Source organism: Atta colombica, unplaced genomic scaffold (assembly GCF_001594045.1).
Source record: "Atta colombica isolate Treedump-2 unplaced genomic scaffold, Acol1.0 scaffold55, whole genome shotgun sequence".
NCBI classification, from domain to species: Eukaryota; Metazoa; Arthropoda; class Insecta; order Hymenoptera; family Formicidae; genus Atta; species Atta colombica.
The window spans coordinates 2751183-2768503 of NW_017259545.1; the positions used below are offsets into that span (position 1 = coordinate 2751183).

The 17321-nt window shown below is 31.2% G+C and overlaps 6 protein-coding genes across 6 annotated transcripts in view; 2 read left to right on the forward strand and 4 right to left on the reverse strand.

The window, feature by feature from the left end:
• Positions 1-838, forward strand: part of LOC108691888 — a 2486-nt gene extending 1648 nt beyond the window's left edge. Inside the window, exon 3 of the mRNA XM_018199824.1 lies at positions 292-838. Coding sequence (XP_018055313.1) covers positions 292-736 — 445 coding nt within the window. The 3' untranslated portion in view covers positions 737-838. The remainder of the gene's footprint in view (positions 1-291) is intronic.
• Positions 839-2724: 1886 nt separating this feature from the next.
• LOC108691958 (transient-receptor-potential-like protein) lies at positions 2725-4615 on the forward strand (the record flags this gene model as incomplete). The annotated part of the gene is made up of 4 exons (XM_018199946.1): positions 2725-2850; positions 2938-3086; positions 3644-3800; positions 4384-4615. Coding segments are annotated over 4 exons (651 nt in total), but the record flags the coding sequence as incomplete, so codon positions are not given.
• Positions 4616-4835: 220 nt separating this feature from the next.
• LOC108691906 (pancreatic lipase-related protein 2-like) lies at positions 4836-6979 on the reverse strand. The gene is made up of 4 exons (XM_018199859.1): positions 6377-6979; positions 5827-6269; positions 5138-5489; positions 4836-5065 (listed from the first exon to the last, which is right to left on the reverse strand). Exons 1-4 carry the CDS (start codon positions 6414-6416, stop codon positions 4836-4838), a joined length of 1065 nt encoding a protein of 354 aa, XP_018055348.1. The 5' UTR covers positions 6417-6979.
• Positions 6980-7059: 80 nt separating this feature from the next.
• LOC108691942 (inactive peptidyl-prolyl cis-trans isomerase FKBP6-like) lies at positions 7060-9378 on the reverse strand. Its single transcript, XM_018199910.1, has 6 exons — positions 8818-9378; positions 8497-8740; positions 7891-8351; positions 7633-7821; positions 7420-7531; positions 7060-7347 (listed from the first exon to the last, which is right to left on the reverse strand). The coding sequence occupies exons 1-6, from the start codon at positions 8859-8861 to the stop codon at positions 7060-7062; spliced, it is 1338 nt and encodes a 445-aa protein (XP_018055399.1). The 5' UTR covers positions 8862-9378.
• A 2139-nt stretch (positions 9379-11517) lies between these two features.
• Positions 11518-12815, reverse strand: LOC108691959 (odorant receptor 43a-like). The gene is made up of 3 exons (XM_018199947.1): positions 12759-12815; positions 12070-12225; positions 11518-11568 (listed from the first exon to the last, which is right to left on the reverse strand). The coding sequence occupies exons 1-3, from the start codon at positions 12798-12800 to the stop codon at positions 11518-11520; spliced, it is 249 nt and encodes an 82-aa protein (XP_018055436.1). The 5' UTR covers positions 12801-12815.
• A 1177-nt stretch (positions 12816-13992) lies between these two features.
• On the reverse strand, positions 13993-14719 carry LOC108691886. The gene is made up of 2 exons (XM_018199820.1): positions 14575-14719; positions 13993-14471 (listed from the first exon to the last, which is right to left on the reverse strand). The coding sequence occupies exons 1-2, from the start codon at positions 14717-14719 to the stop codon at positions 13993-13995; spliced, it is 624 nt and encodes a 207-aa protein (XP_018055309.1).
• Positions 14720-17321: the final 2602 nt, after the last annotated feature.

The following is a 17321-nucleotide window of genomic DNA, read 5'->3' on the forward strand; positions in this document are numbered from 1 at the left end:
AAATATAAAATAAATGTGTAGGACGTTTAAACTACTGGTTGCTAGAATGTCAAAACTTTTTACAGCATTGCTCGTTATTCATTATGCCTGAGATTCCTATATATTATATTATTTTGATCCAACAAATCTTGTTTTCAAATCTATATCTAGTTAAATTTTTAGATACTTCAGCAAAATGTTATATCTTCGTGTAGTAAAAAAAAAAAGAAACGATAGGTTGCATGTCGCATGAAAGCACCCTTTACTGTACCATTTATCGCATTAATAGATCGAATTTTCAATATACAACAGGACCACTACGGCACCATCTCCGCTGAACCTCCTATCCACGTGGATCACGTATTTCGTCAAACTTTGTAAGAAACGCCTGACCAAAAAGAAAGAACGACCCTCTCTGATGCACCTAATGGGTGCCACCCGCATGTCCCCTCGCTCTAGGATGGGAGCCAAATGGCTGTCTAAGATAAAGAAGACCTCACAGGTGGGACACAAGGATAGCGTCGCTTTATCAGTGGCTCACTTGAGTCCTCTCGGCAGTCAATTGTCCTTCCGTAATACTGTCAAGATTGACAACGTGGTCGACTGGGAAGTTGTCAGGCGCAAATATAGAGATCTTTACGGCGAGAAGATCGAGGAGAAACTGATCGAAGAAAACAAGGAGTCAGTAGATAATCCATTGGCGATTTTGGAAGGCTCGTCAGGTGTCGAAAAATCGAGGCTTGGACTTGGAGCTTGAAATAAAAGGAGGAAATATTGAAGGCAATACACATAACTCTCACGGAAGAGAAAGAAAGAGAGAAAGAAAAAGAGATCAAAGCTCTTCCTATTTTTGCAGATTCACCGCATTAATGCGCTCGGTTGCATTTATTTGTACATACATCGCCGCGAGGCGTATACGGAGGACCTTGTCAGTATTTTCGAAATAAACGTCTAAGCTCGACTTTGTATCGTCTATACAGTTATTGTTAGTTAGCAAACCTGTGCTCCTTGTGATCCATAGTCTAATCGATTACTATATAACACGTTTTAGAGTCTACCATGGGGAATACCCGTATGCATAGGAATCGTTCCACGTCACGTTTGACGGTTAGTTCATCAACATTACTTAATTCTCTTTCCATCTAGAATGTTTTTGATTATATGTATGATATACTTACATATACCTACATTATATCAATAGAGCGCAATTGCGTAATGTCTCTGTTGCAATGATGCACGCACCGATCATTATGCCTGCATCATGTTGCTCATGATATTTTCGTGTAATATATCGTCGCGCCCGATACACATATTTGTAGGATGTGTATCTACGTAATATCGCCATATTATAATTCGAAGCTCACATCATCATTATACATATTATATTTATACACAAATTTCATGTGTAGCACGTACATTCATTGATACGTCAATCGAAATTGAACGCGTCTACAGGCCTTTCGATTATTCGCACGTTGTAAAGTTCAACTGGCACGCACTATAAATGCTCACTCTGTAAAAAGGAATAGTTAAATTAAAACGAATTCGATAAAAGAGATTTTTCTCTGTATAACGAATGCTTAATTTTTTAAATCGGAATTTGGTTTAGAATTCACATTTTGAATTCACTTCTGTTTCCGTTGAATACAACTTATAATATTACATCAAAGTTATAATTTCTTCTTAACAATGTAACTATTATATATAATATATGTTATATTGTTGAATGTTATAATATGATGTACAATTATTGTTAGTTTGTACTCTACGGATTTTCACTCGCAACGCGCAAATATCACACAATTTTTAAATCAAACAAAATTAAAAAATAATTTAATGTAATCTATGGAATTAATTTCTTTTTAATTTCCGATTATTTTACCACAACTATAAGATACGTATAAAATACATAAATACTGATAGAAAAAAGAAATTCAATGATTCTAAAACCCATTCTTGATAGATTAGGAATTCATAATTTTACAGAGAATAAGTTTTCATCAATTCCTTTTATTTTTTCTATTTTTTGCAAAGTGCATAAAAGCGAATCAAAGTACAATTCTCACATTGCAAGCCACATTCATCGCATTCATCTTGCATTTGTAAATGCGTTTAAAAAATTTTTCATTGATACATCAAATATAGACATTCATCTCTTTACAATTTATTATTCAGTGTTCACTCATCGAAATCTTTTGAAGTACGCTGCTCATTCCATCGCATGTTTTAGGTTTTACAAAGCTCGTTGACTTTCCTTCTGATTATCAATTTTTGAACGAAGATTAGGATCAGCATGAACTTCTACAATTCTTAATATTTCAAGAACTGTAAATGATTTTTTCTGCTTGTAATCAGAATAACAATGAATAGAATAACACCAAATCATTTTATATCAGCAGTGGTGTAGTCCGGAATTTGCAATTACTTAACTGCAATGATTAAAATATTAGACTATTAGTTACACTCTGCCTCAATTATACTACACCGCTGTTTTAGCGTAGGAATACAACAACTAATTCAACTGCTATGATTTTTAATAAAATATAGATGGATAACAATATTTGGATTCACGTAACAATGTGTTGTATTATAATCACTTAAACGTCTAAGTAGTCACTCAATGTCATTGGTTCTTATCTTTAGATCTAATCACATTAAATACTATTTAGCCACTTATTGAGCGATTATAATACTAAATACAACCTTTGAAATTCTTTTAACTTATTATTCTTTTTCTCTGTCTGTACAGTGTCAGTTAATGCGATCGAAATCACGGAGAATCTTTTCTTCGCCATTTTCGGCCAAAAAGGTACCGAAAACTTTTCATTAAACATGAACCAGCAGCCAAAGTGGACGGTTTATTTTTTCAAGGTGATTTTTTTCAATAAATAATATGATTATCTATATAAGTTATTTTTTTATATATGTTAGAATTTAATAAATGTTTTTTGTTTCAAGGTATCATTCTCATTATACATGCTCGTCAGTGTCATAGTATTGATTAATCTATTAATTGCTATGATGACTGACACATATCACAACATTCAATCACAGAGTGATATCGAATGGAAATACGGTCTCAGCAAACTAATTCGTAAGATGCAAAAGTAAGTAACACGATTGTAAAAAAGAGTAAAATCTCTTTACGAACACAAAAGTATTAAATTTCTGATTTTTATATCTTCAACACAATAAATGAATTTTGCAGCTACGCTTTTATAAATTAAGGTAAACTATTGATAAGAAGAAGAGATAAATCAAGATAAACTGTTGATGATATTTCGAGTTCTTCTGATGTCACTTTTGATGAATTATTATGAATTTGTTGTAATTTTGTAGAATAACAAAATCGTTACAATTCAAAAAGGATGATTTTTTTTAAGAATTGTGAAACGAAAATAACAAAAATGACATTTGATCGATCATTTTCTAAGAATATAATCTTTTTGCCGATATTATTTACTTAGTCAATAATTTTCTATTTAAAGTTAAAAAATAATTCTTTTCTAAAAAAAACGTAATTTTTTTAGTTATGTCACTTTTAAAGTAAAGGAACGATATAATTTTTTCATCAAACTTTCGTGTAAAACTTGTGCAATTTCTTATGCGCTTTCATTAAAATTTGCAAACCTTTACTGTAATATTATTCTTATTCTTGTTTTAGAACAAGAACAGCCCCATTCCCGTTAAATCTCGTTACTACATGGGCAGAATATATTAAGAACGCTTGTGTGAAAGAACGTATTGCAAGGCAGAAAATCAGCAGATCGCGTGGGTACATGGAACCCGATGCGCAAAGGATTTTTCCAAAATTTTCTACTGTACGTAAATATTATGTCTATTTATCGAAATATAAAAATATTATAAGTCTCTTTCTCCGATTTTGATAAGCTTTGAAAATGTTATAGTATAGATTAAAATAGGAGATACATTTTTTTTAAATAAGTTTTCTTATACATATGTTAAGGAAGATAAAATTAAAAAAAAAATCGATTTTTATTTTTCTATATTATAGAGATAATAAGATAATAGAAATAATAATATATAAAAATATTTTTAAAAAACTTGTTGATGAAAGTAATTGATTTTTAATAATGTATTCAGATTTTTCGAAAAAAAATTTTTTTTTTCTTTCAACGTACTTCTAACATCCATTATTTTTTAGAATTTTGCAGAATAAGCTTTATAAATGTTTTTATAATCAATTAAGATTTATTTAAAAATACATTCAACTATATATGAGTACAAAATTATTTTTTGAAAATTTTGCAAAATATGTCATAAATAAAAAAGAAAGATCGAAGATTGCCGGCGTTTTATTAAGCAATTTCAGAATATTTTATCTTTTTTTTTATTAATTGAATTTCTCGTATCTCGTAATCTTCTTTTTCTTTTTTGTTTTAGAATAGTAGAATGCTTCCACTACCGCGAGCAGCAAAGGAACGAATTAATTTCTCCTTACTTCAATCAAACTCGACTACCAGTCAAACTTCTTTAAATAATATTCCGAAGATACAAAATATCGTTGATTGGGATATAGTTCGTCGAAAATATCGTATGCGATTCGGAGACGAAATCGAGAAACCGTCCAGTGGGGAGGTGACGCTTGCTAAAATGGCTTGAACAATAAAATTGATACGCGCAACATATATTCTATTATTATATATGCAATTTCCATACGCGTAATTTTTTTATTTTGTATGGCCTATTTTATATCGTAAAGTATATCAGATAGAAAGATATATATAAGTACTTTCTACATTTGTACGTTTTCTTGCGATATCATTGTAACGAAATATATATATATATATATAGGTATCATAAGTATAGATATCGAGAAATGGCTCTATTACTACTTATTTTATTTTGCCCTTTCCAAACGGTGGTTGTGCATTGGTTTGTAGATAAAATATACCTTGGATGTTAGGGTTGATAAATTCGCCCATAACGGCGGTGCTGAAATTATTATCGCCGCATTTACCAAGTTGAAAATCCATCCAATTGGAGCATTTCATGGCGACAAAGCCATCAGGATGCACGATCGACTCGGTGAAAAACTGATGCGATCTACCATGGCTGCAGGTCTCTAAAAAAATACAAGCTAGATCAATATATTCTCATGCGCGTAATATTGTAAAATTTAATGCTGGCATCGTACGGGATGAAAATACAGGGCATCCAGGTTGCTTAAATGTTCCTCCGTTCGGATAAAAATCCGCGTGGCCAATAGGTCTGAGGAAGCCTAAACTACCAGCGCAAGTGTGAATAACATCCACGAAATTGGCGTCTGCGGCATCCAATCGCTCCTCTTTATCTTTAAGATAAGGCGTTTCGAATGCCGGCCCAGCCGGATCAAGTCCAGTAATTCGACCAAGCTTCTTCGACATATAATTACCGATGTGTCCGGCTACATGAGCACCCAAACTATGTCCTACAACGTGAATATCATCGAAGGATACTTGAATTTCTGATCCGAGAAATTCGATAAATGCAGCCACGTATTCTCCCACCTGAAAACATGAATTTCGATTGTGCATTATATTCTTGCAAAAAAAGTATTGTAAAAAATTAAAGAGCACTTTAAAAAATCAAATCAAAAATTCTCGTAATTTCGCGAAACCAATTTTATTTTCATTTTCACTGGTTTGCATACAATTTATATATCGTGTAACAAAAAATTTTTTCTTTTCCAGCATAATTTGCGTTATGTTTTAAAATAAGCATTTTTTAAATTATATTCTAAATTGGTATAAATTTTGCAATCATGCACGTGTTTTTTTCACAAGAAAATTAGAGTTTGAATCAGTTTACTGATTCAACTATCTTCAGAATATGCATTTTACTCACCTGATGAGTAAGTTTGACGGATGTTAGATATTCTTTTGTTGAACCGGCGAACCAATCTACACAAATTACATTGTAATTCCCAACGTTAAGATAATTTCGCCGAATGTCGTGTAGCCAAAAAGCATTTCCGCTCTCTGTCCACCCATGAATAATAATCTTGGTAGGCCACTCAGGATTAAATGGTGAATCCTTCAATTGAATAGCATCACCTACTCGTAGAGAAACAGGTTGTTCCTTATTGTTCTTGGTATAAAGTTCATAATTTATATCTTCTGCTTTAAAATCTATATCAATTATATTGCCGATCGTCGCACGATCATTTGCAATAATCGATGTCGGATTTAAAAAGAGATCTTCCAAGAGACCTTCTTCGGGATGGTGTTCTTGAAAATTTTGAATCGACGGTCGATTACGCAATAACTCTGCTATATTAAAAGATACATCTAAAAATGAATGAAAAGTAATAAGAATAAATGATACATTTACCTCTATTAGTATAACTAAATTATTTTTGACAAAGTCGAAATTATTTATATAAGAACCATCTTACTTAGAAACAGAAATATGAAGAATGTTGAAATAAGAGACATTGTGGTATTTTTCAATACTTTTATTAGACACAGTATTTTTTTTCTTTTATATCTTCATATTACATAAGTAAAAATATTCTTGGATTATTCAATCCATTAGATCTTATTACTAACATCAAACAATAATATACCTAAGTTCCACGAACATCCGGTATTTGTTTATCCTAATTTAAACTGAGCACTATATTGAAATTTCATTGTATATACCTTTCCTATATTTGGCAATGCTTAAACATAGATAACATGAGTTTTGTAAATATCCATTAATCTATTACCTTTAGGACAAAAACTAAGAATAAAAAAATATTGATTTTGATATTATTAGATCTTATTGCTAATTTAGTTGGCATATATTATAATTCTTTGGTCGATTTATGATATTGGGTGTTCCAATATACATTGTCAGTATTGAAATTCTATAATAATTCACGTTATATACTATAGATTTTTAGCAGTGTATATATCGAAATACTATAGTGGCATGCATCACAGAACTTTTTAAAGTTGAATTAACTTTGCATTATTGTAATATATTAATTATTATACATCAATGATTATACATCAACGATTATAAGAATTGCAATACTAGAATGTATATTAAAGAATTCTGGCTATTACAATTTTAAATAACAGTAATGTAATTTTATGATCTGCTTTTTTGAAGAAATACAGTTTCTTTGCCATATCTAATAGACGTAACAACATTTAATCCTAATATAGCTGCTTCCTCACGTATAATTTCATATTCTTCTTTTGTAAAACCCTCCGAGAGATTTTGTCTCACTACATCATTATTATTGATAAATTTTTCACACAAATCGCGAGCGGCTTTTCGAAATTCATTAACTTTTATTTGTTCTTCCTTGGATCTGAAGCAATTTTTCCACAAGCGTTTCTCTATTTCCAGATACTCACGCTGTTTCAAATTTGTCTAAAAAAAAAAATGAGATAAAAAGATTATACTGTTACAACAAAATTATTTTGTAAAAAATTTGCAACTTACTGTCCGAATTGCTTTTTTAATAGAATCATTGTGCGGTTCTAACACCCAAGCTTTCTGGAACTCGTTCATTGCTTCATTATATTCTCCAATACTCAGCAAAGCTTTTCCATACCTGGAATACAAGAAAAAAAATTTATTATAATACTGATTTAATATATTTATACTTAAGCAGTTAAATCAATAAAAAAATACATACTGATAAAAAATACATACTGATAATAGCTTTTAGCTGTTGGTTTTGCAACTTTCCTTAAAGCTAAGCAAGCTTTAGTAGGCATGTTTTCCTTGTTATGACAAACTCCAAGGTTGGTATAAGCTCGTGAGAGTAATTCATTCATTTCTTTTTCTTCTAAATCATCATTTAACTTGACTGATTCCAAACAATCAGTAATTTTTCTATATCTACAAAAAATACATATTTAAGAAATATGACTGCATATTTATAAAAATTTTATAATATCAGTTACTTACTCTCGTATCGCCTGTTTGTAGTTAAATTTTGTACAATAACCTTTGGCAGTCACAAACATATGTTTCACAGGCTGTACCACATATTTAAATAATTGTTTCTCCTCGTCGGTAAGATTTTGATATGTTTGCGCACAGCCATCATCAATATAATCAACTAAATGAACAACAAAGACCACTTCTTCATTAGGTGGAATACGTGGTGGACAACCAACAGCCTTGTAAGCATAATCAGGATGTATCAAAAATACTGCTATTTCATGCTTTTGCATAGAACGTACACCAATTTCTAAACCAGGTATAATAAAACTCTGGCCTAAACGCAATGATCTTGGTTTCCCAACAGAGTAAGTAGAATCAAAAGGCTCATCTCTGTATTCAAAATATCCAATATAATGGATAATCGCTTGAGCATTATTTGGTATAAGTTCTCCAGTACCTTTCTGTTTAACATATTTCATGACCTAATAACAATTTTATATTAAGTTGTTTGTAAAATTACATTCATGATTTCATTTAACTGTATTGACAAACTTATCGATAAAATCAGATATAAAAGATAATATTATCTGTGTAGAAAAATACAAAATAGTATAAAATCTGATTAACTTTTCCATTTGGAATTAAGCTCGTCATCTTTGTTTTCAGCTTTGAAAAGCTTATACCACAGAGTGATACAGTTTCTTTCTCATCCTCCTCTTCATCTTCAAAATCATTCATGTTTAACATATTTAACATCTCTTCATTACTAAATTGTACATGTGAAGAATATGAAAATTCTTCATCCTCCTCATTGTTATTAACATCATCACTTCCAATTTCAAACATCATTCCATCTTTATTCATCAAATCCCTGGAATAATACAACAAATATGAAAAATTTAGCTTAACACATGCATGTAAGTTTATTAATACATAGTTCTTATATACCCAATCTTAAAACCATCCATCAAGGAATTCATGCTTTTCGCCATTTTTCAAGTTTCCGTCGAAAAATTCCTTGTCAATCAATTCAATCAATCAATTCGTCTTCCTTCCTTCCTCTGATTTAAGCTAAGGATCTTCTCTTACAGTACTTATTTCTGCAAGAATATTTCTTCTTTCTTTTCGAATATATAATATAGATATACTATAGAATACCACAACTTGTTGCACGATTTAATGACTCAGAAATCCGATTCAAGACGAAGAATACCCGACAAAAACGCGGGAATTCATTCAGGAAATATTACTTTGTCGTTCACTGAATGTTAAACAAGATAAAATAATATGTCAATAGAGATTTGGGGAAATTTCTGAAGGAAGCCGGCCAATGACTATTACATAGCATCAGAAATACTAGAACGTTCGAAATCGTCGGCGTTTTCTTCGTCGTCCTTTGCTGCTGATAGTGCAGAAGTCTGTTCTTTTCGGCTGAACTTCGTGCACCATTCATATTGCCTCCTTTTCTCTCCAAGACCAAGGATTAGGATTTCAATGTTTATTCGTGTAACTTTGTTGTTCACTGAATGTTGAACAAGAATAAAATGATATAGAAGGAGCAGTCGGATGGAAATTCGAACATAACCGATGTAGAGAGAAGGAGAGAAAAGATAAAACTGGAAGTTCAACTGAAAATGACAAATTACTGAAGAGAGCGCTGAGGTTCATCTTACGCAAGCGTACTGAACAAGCAGAACCGACAGAACATTCATAAATCATATAATATCGCCTGTCCACGCTGTCTACGCGCTAAAATATTAATTGCACTTTTTTTGAGTGGTTTCTAGTGCTTTCCAACTGCTAAAGTGGCCATGGCGTATAGAAAAATTTAAGGCAGTAAAACGCAAGAATGGATTTGTTATTTACCTTTTGATCTTTACTTTTGGTCTTTGGTGATTAATCAATTCGTTTATGTTTTACTGTCTTATGTTCTTGTGTGTGCCATGAGCTTAGGATTCATTCATCATCAGTACTGATAATGTACAGTATACGTTACGTGGACTATATATTTCCAGCATTGGTAATGATTGGTAATAAGATCGGAATCAGATTACACTTTGTAGATTGAAATTGAAGATTGAAATTTGACTAATGAGGACAAAAGAATTTTAGCTCTAATTGTCTATCGTCTCCTTTTGTTTATAATCTTTTTTTATTAATTTTTTAAAATTTGTAATTATAACATCATTAGGGTGCATAAGCTTAAATCTGTTGTTTGCTCATAGGTGGCATTAGTGAGCGTACAAAGCTACCCTGGGCACACAACACACTTTTTTTTATGTGTTTGACATTTATCAACATTAATCAGTGCACATCATCAGCAATTACATTTTTTCTTTCGTAATCATGTCTAGTTTTTTGCTAAAAAAAAAGCATATGCGAGAAGCTTTGCTTTTCTGTTTCAATTTGAAGAAATCGGCTGCCGAATCGCATCGAATGTTTGTGGAGGCGACAATGCTTTATCAGAAACAACGTGCAGAGATTGGTTTCGCCGATTCAATGACGACAATTTTGACCTGAATGACAAGAAGCGTGAAAATCGGTCCAGGAAGGTTGAGGACTGTCAATTGCAGGCTCTTTTGGACGAGGACGATACCCAATCGCAAAAAATGCTTGGCGAGCAATTGGGTGTTTCTCAAGCCATTTCCATGCGGCTACATGCCATGGGGAAGGTTCAAAGGAACGGAAAATGGGTGCCGCACTGAACGATAGGCAGATAGAGCGACGCCAAAACACATGCCAAATTCTGCTTGCGAGACAAAAAAGAAAGTCGTTCCTGCATCGGATTATGACAGGCGATGAAAAGTGAATCTATTTTCAGAATCCTAAAAGAAATCTTGGGTTGATCCCGTCCAACCATCAACATCTTCCTCAAGACCAAATCGCTTCGGATGGAAGACGATGCTGTGCGTTTGGTGGGATCAGGAGGGTGTCATCTATTACGAGCTATTAAAACCTGGTGAAACTGTTAATGCGCACCGCTACCACCAACAATTGATCAAATTGCACCATGCTCTGCGTAAAAAAAGACCGCATTATCGGAAAAGACATGACAAGCTGATTTTTCTCCACGACAACACACCATCGCACACATCAACAATGGTCCAAAACTACTTGGAGACACTCAACTGGGAAGTGCTACCCCATCCCGCTTACTCACCAGACTTGGCACCTTCTGACTATGACCTGTTTTCGTCGATGGGCCACGTGCTCGCTGAGCGGCACTTCGATTCTTACGAAGACGTCCGAAAATGGCTGATGAGTGGTTTGCCTCGAAAGATGAGGAATTTTTTTGGTGTGGTATACACAAATTGCCCGAAAGATGTATAGTTAGCGAGGGCAAGTACTTTGAATAAATTTGTTTTTGCTTCCTAGGAAAAAAAATGTGTTTTTCTGACTAAAAAACAGCAGATTTAAGCTTATATACTTGATATATTTATCGATAATTATAATCCTGTAATTTTTTATATTTTTATTAACGATTATATATGTAAATATGTTTTTCTTTTATAATAACAATCCATTCAAAAATATACAATAAATAAATAAGATGAGAAAATAATTGCAGCAGATTGTTCATTTAAATAGTTTGCTTCTTTTAATCGCCCGTGATGTCCTCATTAAGTTTCTGATCAATTTATCAAAGAATTATCGATTAGCAAGTAATACGGATATGTAACCAGCCGATGTTTTTATTAACTGAAAAAGAAGATAAATGTATCATGTTAGACATGACCTAAATTACTGAAAAATGGAACAAATTAGATATTAAGTTTTTAATGTATGCGACTCTAAATAAATTTGATTTAATTATTAAATTTTGATAAAACACCGCATTTATTTAGAGATAAGATGATAGTACGAATGCGCGATTAAATAATTATACAATAAACCGACATGAATATATAACTGGTTTTATGAAGGTGGATTTAGATTAAATTTCTATTAACTTCTTAATTGATAATTAATTTAATCATTAATGTTTGCAGTAAAACTTCTGACTATAATTTGTTATTATAATTTATTTCTAAGCTTTAATTTCTTTTCTCACGTATCAAACAAGAAAAAATATAACCAGAGATAATTTAATTTTATATTAATAAAATCCTGCCGAGATTAGATTCGATTAATTGATAATTAATTATCAATTAAGTTAACATTTATACGGGCACGTATAAGATGAATTTACAAACACCTTACACTGCAAAACATGGACAATGTCATGGGAAATATCTTGCCCGCAGTAATGTACAGAGGTTTTTCGGCACAAATCATTATAAGCATCAGGTTTTTGGCTTCTTTTGGTGTCCTCAAGTACCACGTATAGTTATACACTGCATAAAATATTCCTTCACCCTGTAAATATTGTTATATCATAAACTCTATATTCCCATTATTTATTTATATAAATGACGAATTCAAAAGTGATTTTTACGATAGCACGACTAATTCATTTAAATTCAACAAATATTTACCTTTTTAAGTTCTTTATTAATGTAATCTGTTTGAAATGAACAAAAACATACCTTCCCAATCAATAAAGAATATAATTCTATAAAAGTCTTTTATTCTTATAACTCTCTCTATTAGAATATTAAAAGTTATTTCAATTTTTATTACGAATTCATATAGACAAAAAAAAGATTAAATTTCTTTTAAATCTAAAAAAAGAGTTCACAATTGGCAATTTAAAAATCAAATTTTTTGAAACCCTCAGGAATACTTTTAAAATGAAAATGGAATGAAACAGGAATTCATTTCATAAATCGAGAATAAGAAAAGATTTTTTTATCTTCTGTGCTAAGACGATAAATCTAGAAATTGTTTTAATTTAATAAAAAAAGCGCTGCAACTTTATTGTACTGACTATTTTTACAATAAGCACTTACTTTGGCTATAAGAATCTCTCCCACTACGCAGTACAGACACATGTGAGCGAATGTATTGATAAGAATCGAAACGAGCCAACATATTCGCATAATGGAAACACCTTCACCACCTCCGTCAATAATCTAGACACGTTAATATATTTTCTATCGATGTTTTTATTTGAGAAACTCATGTTTTAATATCTTTCTTCTCCTTTGGGATGATTATGTATAATTTGCATGGGGAATTGGTGAGAAGAGTATATCGCGATTAAAGATCTTTTCACTATTCCTGCGCTTCCATCATATAAAAAAAATATGTCAAATAAAAAACTCTCGATATATTTAAAAATTACTAAGAAAATCCTATAGGAAAAATAAAAATCAAGCGTAGTTAGTAAAATGCAAATTAAATTAAATCAGTTGAATTTGACTCTTAATTGTTCTGTGTACGATTTTTTAAAATAATTTTCGAGAAATATAATAACTTCAAAAAGGGTTTTTGAAGTTATTATATTAACTAACTAACTCATTCGCCAACTTACATTAACTATCAGAAATCCTTGTAGGCAAAATAACATAGCGAAAAACACTAATAGTGTCAGAAGCATCAAATTGAATGTGTTGTCGATAATATCAACAGACCTACGATTTAAGATATCGTATATTGTAACATCGGATTCCGATCAAATGAAAAGTCTCGGAGAATATATATCTTTACTTTTCCAGAGAGAAATAAAAATCAATTCGATGTCAATTAGACATAATCGACATCAATCCTATTTTTGTTTTTCTCTGGGTTGCAAATGATGTATTCGTTTGATATACATATAAGAAATTAATGCCATGTAAAAGTATTGTGTGGATTTATCACAAATTTATACAGTAATTATTATCGTATTACAAGTAATATATGTATAATAATAATCGAAATGTAAATCAGCAATGCGCAACCTTTTTTAAGAGTCATTTTCAGAAGGTCTTCTTTCAGAAATAGATAAAATCCGCATAATGTTTATTTCGTTTGCACAAAATGGAAAACATTATTTTATATTTTTGGCTATGAGTCGGCGGGAAGTAGATTCACTTTTTTACATAAATGTGTTCGAACTTTCTTTACACGCGCAATATGTTTCAACAATGTTTAAACTTCAACCAAATTGTCATACTTCCTTAGTCCTTTTTATATTATTTGAATAAAAGTGACACAGCAATGTAAAAAGTATTATACACGTAAAAGTATTATAAATCGAGCTTAATACAACCTAATGAGACGAAGATGATCCTTGATATTGAAGGATAATCCGATATCGAAGTCTTTGAAGTTGTTCAAACTGAGAAATCGTTCTTTGAGAATTTCCATTTGGGCACATATGTGAAACACAAGCAAACACAAAAAAGTATCGATGCCCGTATAAGAAATCGCGGCCATTAAGATCGATATAGCTTGGGCGGAGATCACAATTTCGTATAATGGGGTCTCCGTTATGTCTCGTAAATAATATGTTTGCACTAGCATGGGTCTTCCCGGGTCTGTCAGATTCGTCAAATATCTTGTAGTATATCCAAAGCAGGGAGGAATGATGAGAATAATGCACGCTAAGGTCATCATGGTACATCCGAACATGACCATTATTCTTGCAATTCTCGCTTGTTTTATCATAGTGTCTCGTTCTTGCACTGTTTTTGTCCTGAGCCAATCTTTTACGATCATATTTATGACCGGTTCAAGATCTTTGGAAAATGTAAAAGTATATAATTTATCGAATTGACGCTTCGAGAAATAGATAAAATATTACGGAATAAAACGGTAATCGGTGTAGAAAGAAAGATTTACCTTTTTTATGAAACCACATTATGATAAATTTCAAGACGGTCACTGAGAATGGCAGACCGATTTGCATATTGTCTGCCATTGCTACCATATCACCCCAGACTCTCAACAACGCTAGTATTCCGGGTATAACCGCTGCACAAAGCATCGTAGTAAAAATAATAATAGCGCGTAGATCAGCCAAAAATTTTTGTCGACGACTTAACTTATCATCTGGCCAGAGACCGAGAATCTTCAAAGAAATCCGATTTATTCCGATCGCCCAGTCTAAGTCTATTTAATTACCATGCTGTTATTGATGAAATCGAGATATGGATTATAATCTTAGTAACATTTCGTGGAAATAAATCTTACAAGGGATCACAAGCATCACTGTTCAAAATATAAAAAATAATGACATAAAATAATATAAAAGAATACGAATGTTTCAAATTTTTGCGTTTAATAATATATTTTGAGAATCGAGTCTGTTCCGGACAGTTGTGACAGGTTCTTTGTTAGTAACATCGTGTAGCTCAAGTTAATTGAAAACCAAATTATACTTGTAATGGGTTTAAATTTTCGGAATAATTAATTAGCTAAACAACAATGAAATAAAATTCGTAAAGTTTTGCGGTAAATTTTTCCAGATGGACAGCGAAGTATGTTTTGTATGAAAATTGTTTTCGCATTGTTCAATCTTTAAACAAAACCTACTGTTTACTCTATTATATTGATAAGAAAACAGTATCTTAAACTATCAACAACAGTTCATTGTAAAGTTTCACGAATTCTCATATGCTTTAATAAAAATATATAAATTTATATCAATGTACATCACTAAAAACAATTTATATATTTATTGATATAGGAAACTTAGCGATAATGATATGAAAATAAAATAGACACCTGCAGTATATCTCAATTTAGAGCTGTCCATGTCCAAGACTAAACGGAGACTGACATTTTTTTTTATTAATTCAGCATACTCTCTTGCTTCACAGGGAGCATGGCAATTACGCATGCTCACGGAAAAAGTTCTGAAATGCACGTGTTAAGGTGCAAAGTACGGGCACTCTTAAATATTTCAGATATTAATGTCTGTATTTTTTTACGGGAGTGCAATTTCTCGTTCGAAGAAACGAATTCGTATGGCCCTCCCACGGTATCGCTAAATAGTTTATGAATATTTAAACAAGTGCAACGTCCTCCAATTTTCCTTATAGGTGCTCATTATTAATTTATCTTCTCGTCTGTTTCTTCCCTTTGAAGACTTATTCTTTTTCAATAATTTGCATTGTCTGAAGTAATAATTTTCGTTGAATGAACTTTGAAATGCAAAAAATTATTGCATCGCCACGTAGTTTTACGAACGATGCATTAAGTGATATATATGTGTTTATATTTATAGCAATGTGAAAAAGCCAAAAAACAGCAGTACGAGTAGACTAATAGTTACGACAATTAGTAAAGTAAAATAAATATACGTAAAATAAATTAAGTAGAAAAATGCTGGATAACAGTGCAATGAAAAATAAGACATAATTATGTATATTTATATTATCAAGAGCCACAAAGTATTAATGTGTAATCGTGCAAGAGGTGACGTTGATTCATTAGCAATATTGTTTAAAGTACATTATGCTACCAGCATGCATATTTAACTTTATAAGCTCGGATATTATCGTTGAACTTACTTTGTTGCGTTTATTTATTCAGCTTGCAAAAGAAGGTTATAAGTAGCATTAGAAAACTGGAAAATCAAGCTACTTTTCATTGATAAAAAATTGTGTGTATAATAGAGCAATTTGGATTCAGCTTCGGAGCATTAAAATACATAAGAATACTAATCTCCGAATTAAATATTAACTTTTGTGTGTTTTGCTGTGTTATTAAATATCTTGTCGGAATTATAATATACAATTTAAAAAATTATATTAATTTAATATGAAATATTTAATACGAAATGTTTTTTCCAGCATGTGCTCATGTGTAGTTAAAATCTTAGATATTTTTAGCAAAATTGTTCTTGTCATATTCTGTTACAAATCGAAGACATTAAAATAAGACTTATATTGGTTTGAATATTGGAAATGAATATCACGATAGTGACATAACAAAAATAGCGAAAGGATATTGAGAATTTTTTTATCTTTATGACTCAATTTGTTATTCTCTTCTTAAGAATTATCATAAAAAGTCTGACATAAAAGTAAATGTTGTCTAATTGTAAAATATTCTAAGAACAAAAATAGGACAATTCAAAGACATTCTAAGAACAAAAATAAGACAATTCAAAGAAATGAAAGCTTAAATAAATAGGACTGGATATTTTACTATTGATACATTGATCTTTATTATATCTTCTTTTTGAATTCATATAGTGATTATTTTAATTTTATTGCTTTTTACTATTAATTCACTTTGTCTTTTCAACATTGTATGGTCGCTTTTTTCGATTTGAATTTTAGGAAGAAAACTATATAATAATGCAAAAAATGAACTTCGCGTCTCAAAGTTTTACGGATGATGCACGATAATGCATTGTTATAGCAACGTGAAAAAGACAACGAATAACGAAGTACTACGAAGTACTATGGGGATATTGAGAGAATTAAATAAGACAGGCATTTTAGTTTATGGACAGCGTTCCTCAATGAAATGTGCAGTGAAATATTACAGTGAAATAGAAACAACATACTATAAAGTATAATAATTTTGTATCTATTTTATATATTTTAATATAACATTTTATATATTTTAATATAACA

What these genes read in the sequence shown, in the direction of transcription:
- LOC108691959 (XM_018199947.1), bottom strand. Translation starts at nt 12,800, where the DNA reads ATGTGTCTGTACTGCGTAGTGGGAGAGATTCTTATAGCCAAA. An exon ending in GAGAGATTCTTATAGCCAAA is followed by an intron (nt 12,226 to 12,758) that starts GTAAGTGCTTAT and finishes CAATATTTACAG; the next exon opens with GGTGAAGGAATATTTTATGC. An exon ending in CATTGTCCATGTTTTGCAGT is followed by an intron (nt 11,569 to 12,069) that starts GTAAGGTGTTTG and finishes CTTCTTTTTCAG; the next exon opens with TTAATAAAAACATCGGCTGG.
- LOC108691906 (XM_018199859.1), bottom strand. Translation starts at nt 6,416, where the DNA reads ATGTCTCTTATTTCAACATTCTTCATATTTCTGTTTCTAA. An exon ending in CCGTCAAACTTACTCATCAG is followed by an intron (nt 5,490 to 5,826) that starts GTGAGTAAAATG and finishes TCATGTTTTCAG; the next exon opens with GTGGGAGAATACGTGGCTGC. An exon ending in ATGCCCTGTATTTTCATCCC is followed by an intron (nt 5,066 to 5,137) that starts GTACGATGCCAG and finishes GTATTTTTTTAG; the next exon opens with AGACCTGCAGCCATGGTAGA.
- LOC108691886 (XM_018199820.1), bottom strand. Translation starts at nt 14,719, where the DNA reads ATGCTTTGTGCAGCGGTTATACCCGGAATACTAGCGTTGTTGAGAGTC. An exon ending in AATGTGGTTTCATAAAAAAG is followed by an intron (nt 14,472 to 14,574) that starts GTAAATCTTTCT and finishes CATTTTCCAAAG; the next exon opens with ATCTTGAACCGGTCATAAAT.
- LOC108691942 (XM_018199910.1), bottom strand. Translation starts at nt 8,861, where the DNA reads ATGGCGAAAAGCATGAATTCCTTGATGGATGGTTTTAAGATTGG. An exon ending in GCTTAATTCCAAATGGAAAA is followed by an intron (nt 8,352 to 8,496) that starts GTTAATCAGATT and finishes AATTGTTATTAG; the next exon opens with GTCATGAAATATGTTAAACA. An exon ending in ACAGCTAAAAGCTATTATCA is followed by an intron (nt 7,532 to 7,632) that starts GTATGTATTTTT and finishes CTTGTATTCCAG; the next exon opens with GTATGGAAAAGCTTTGCTGA.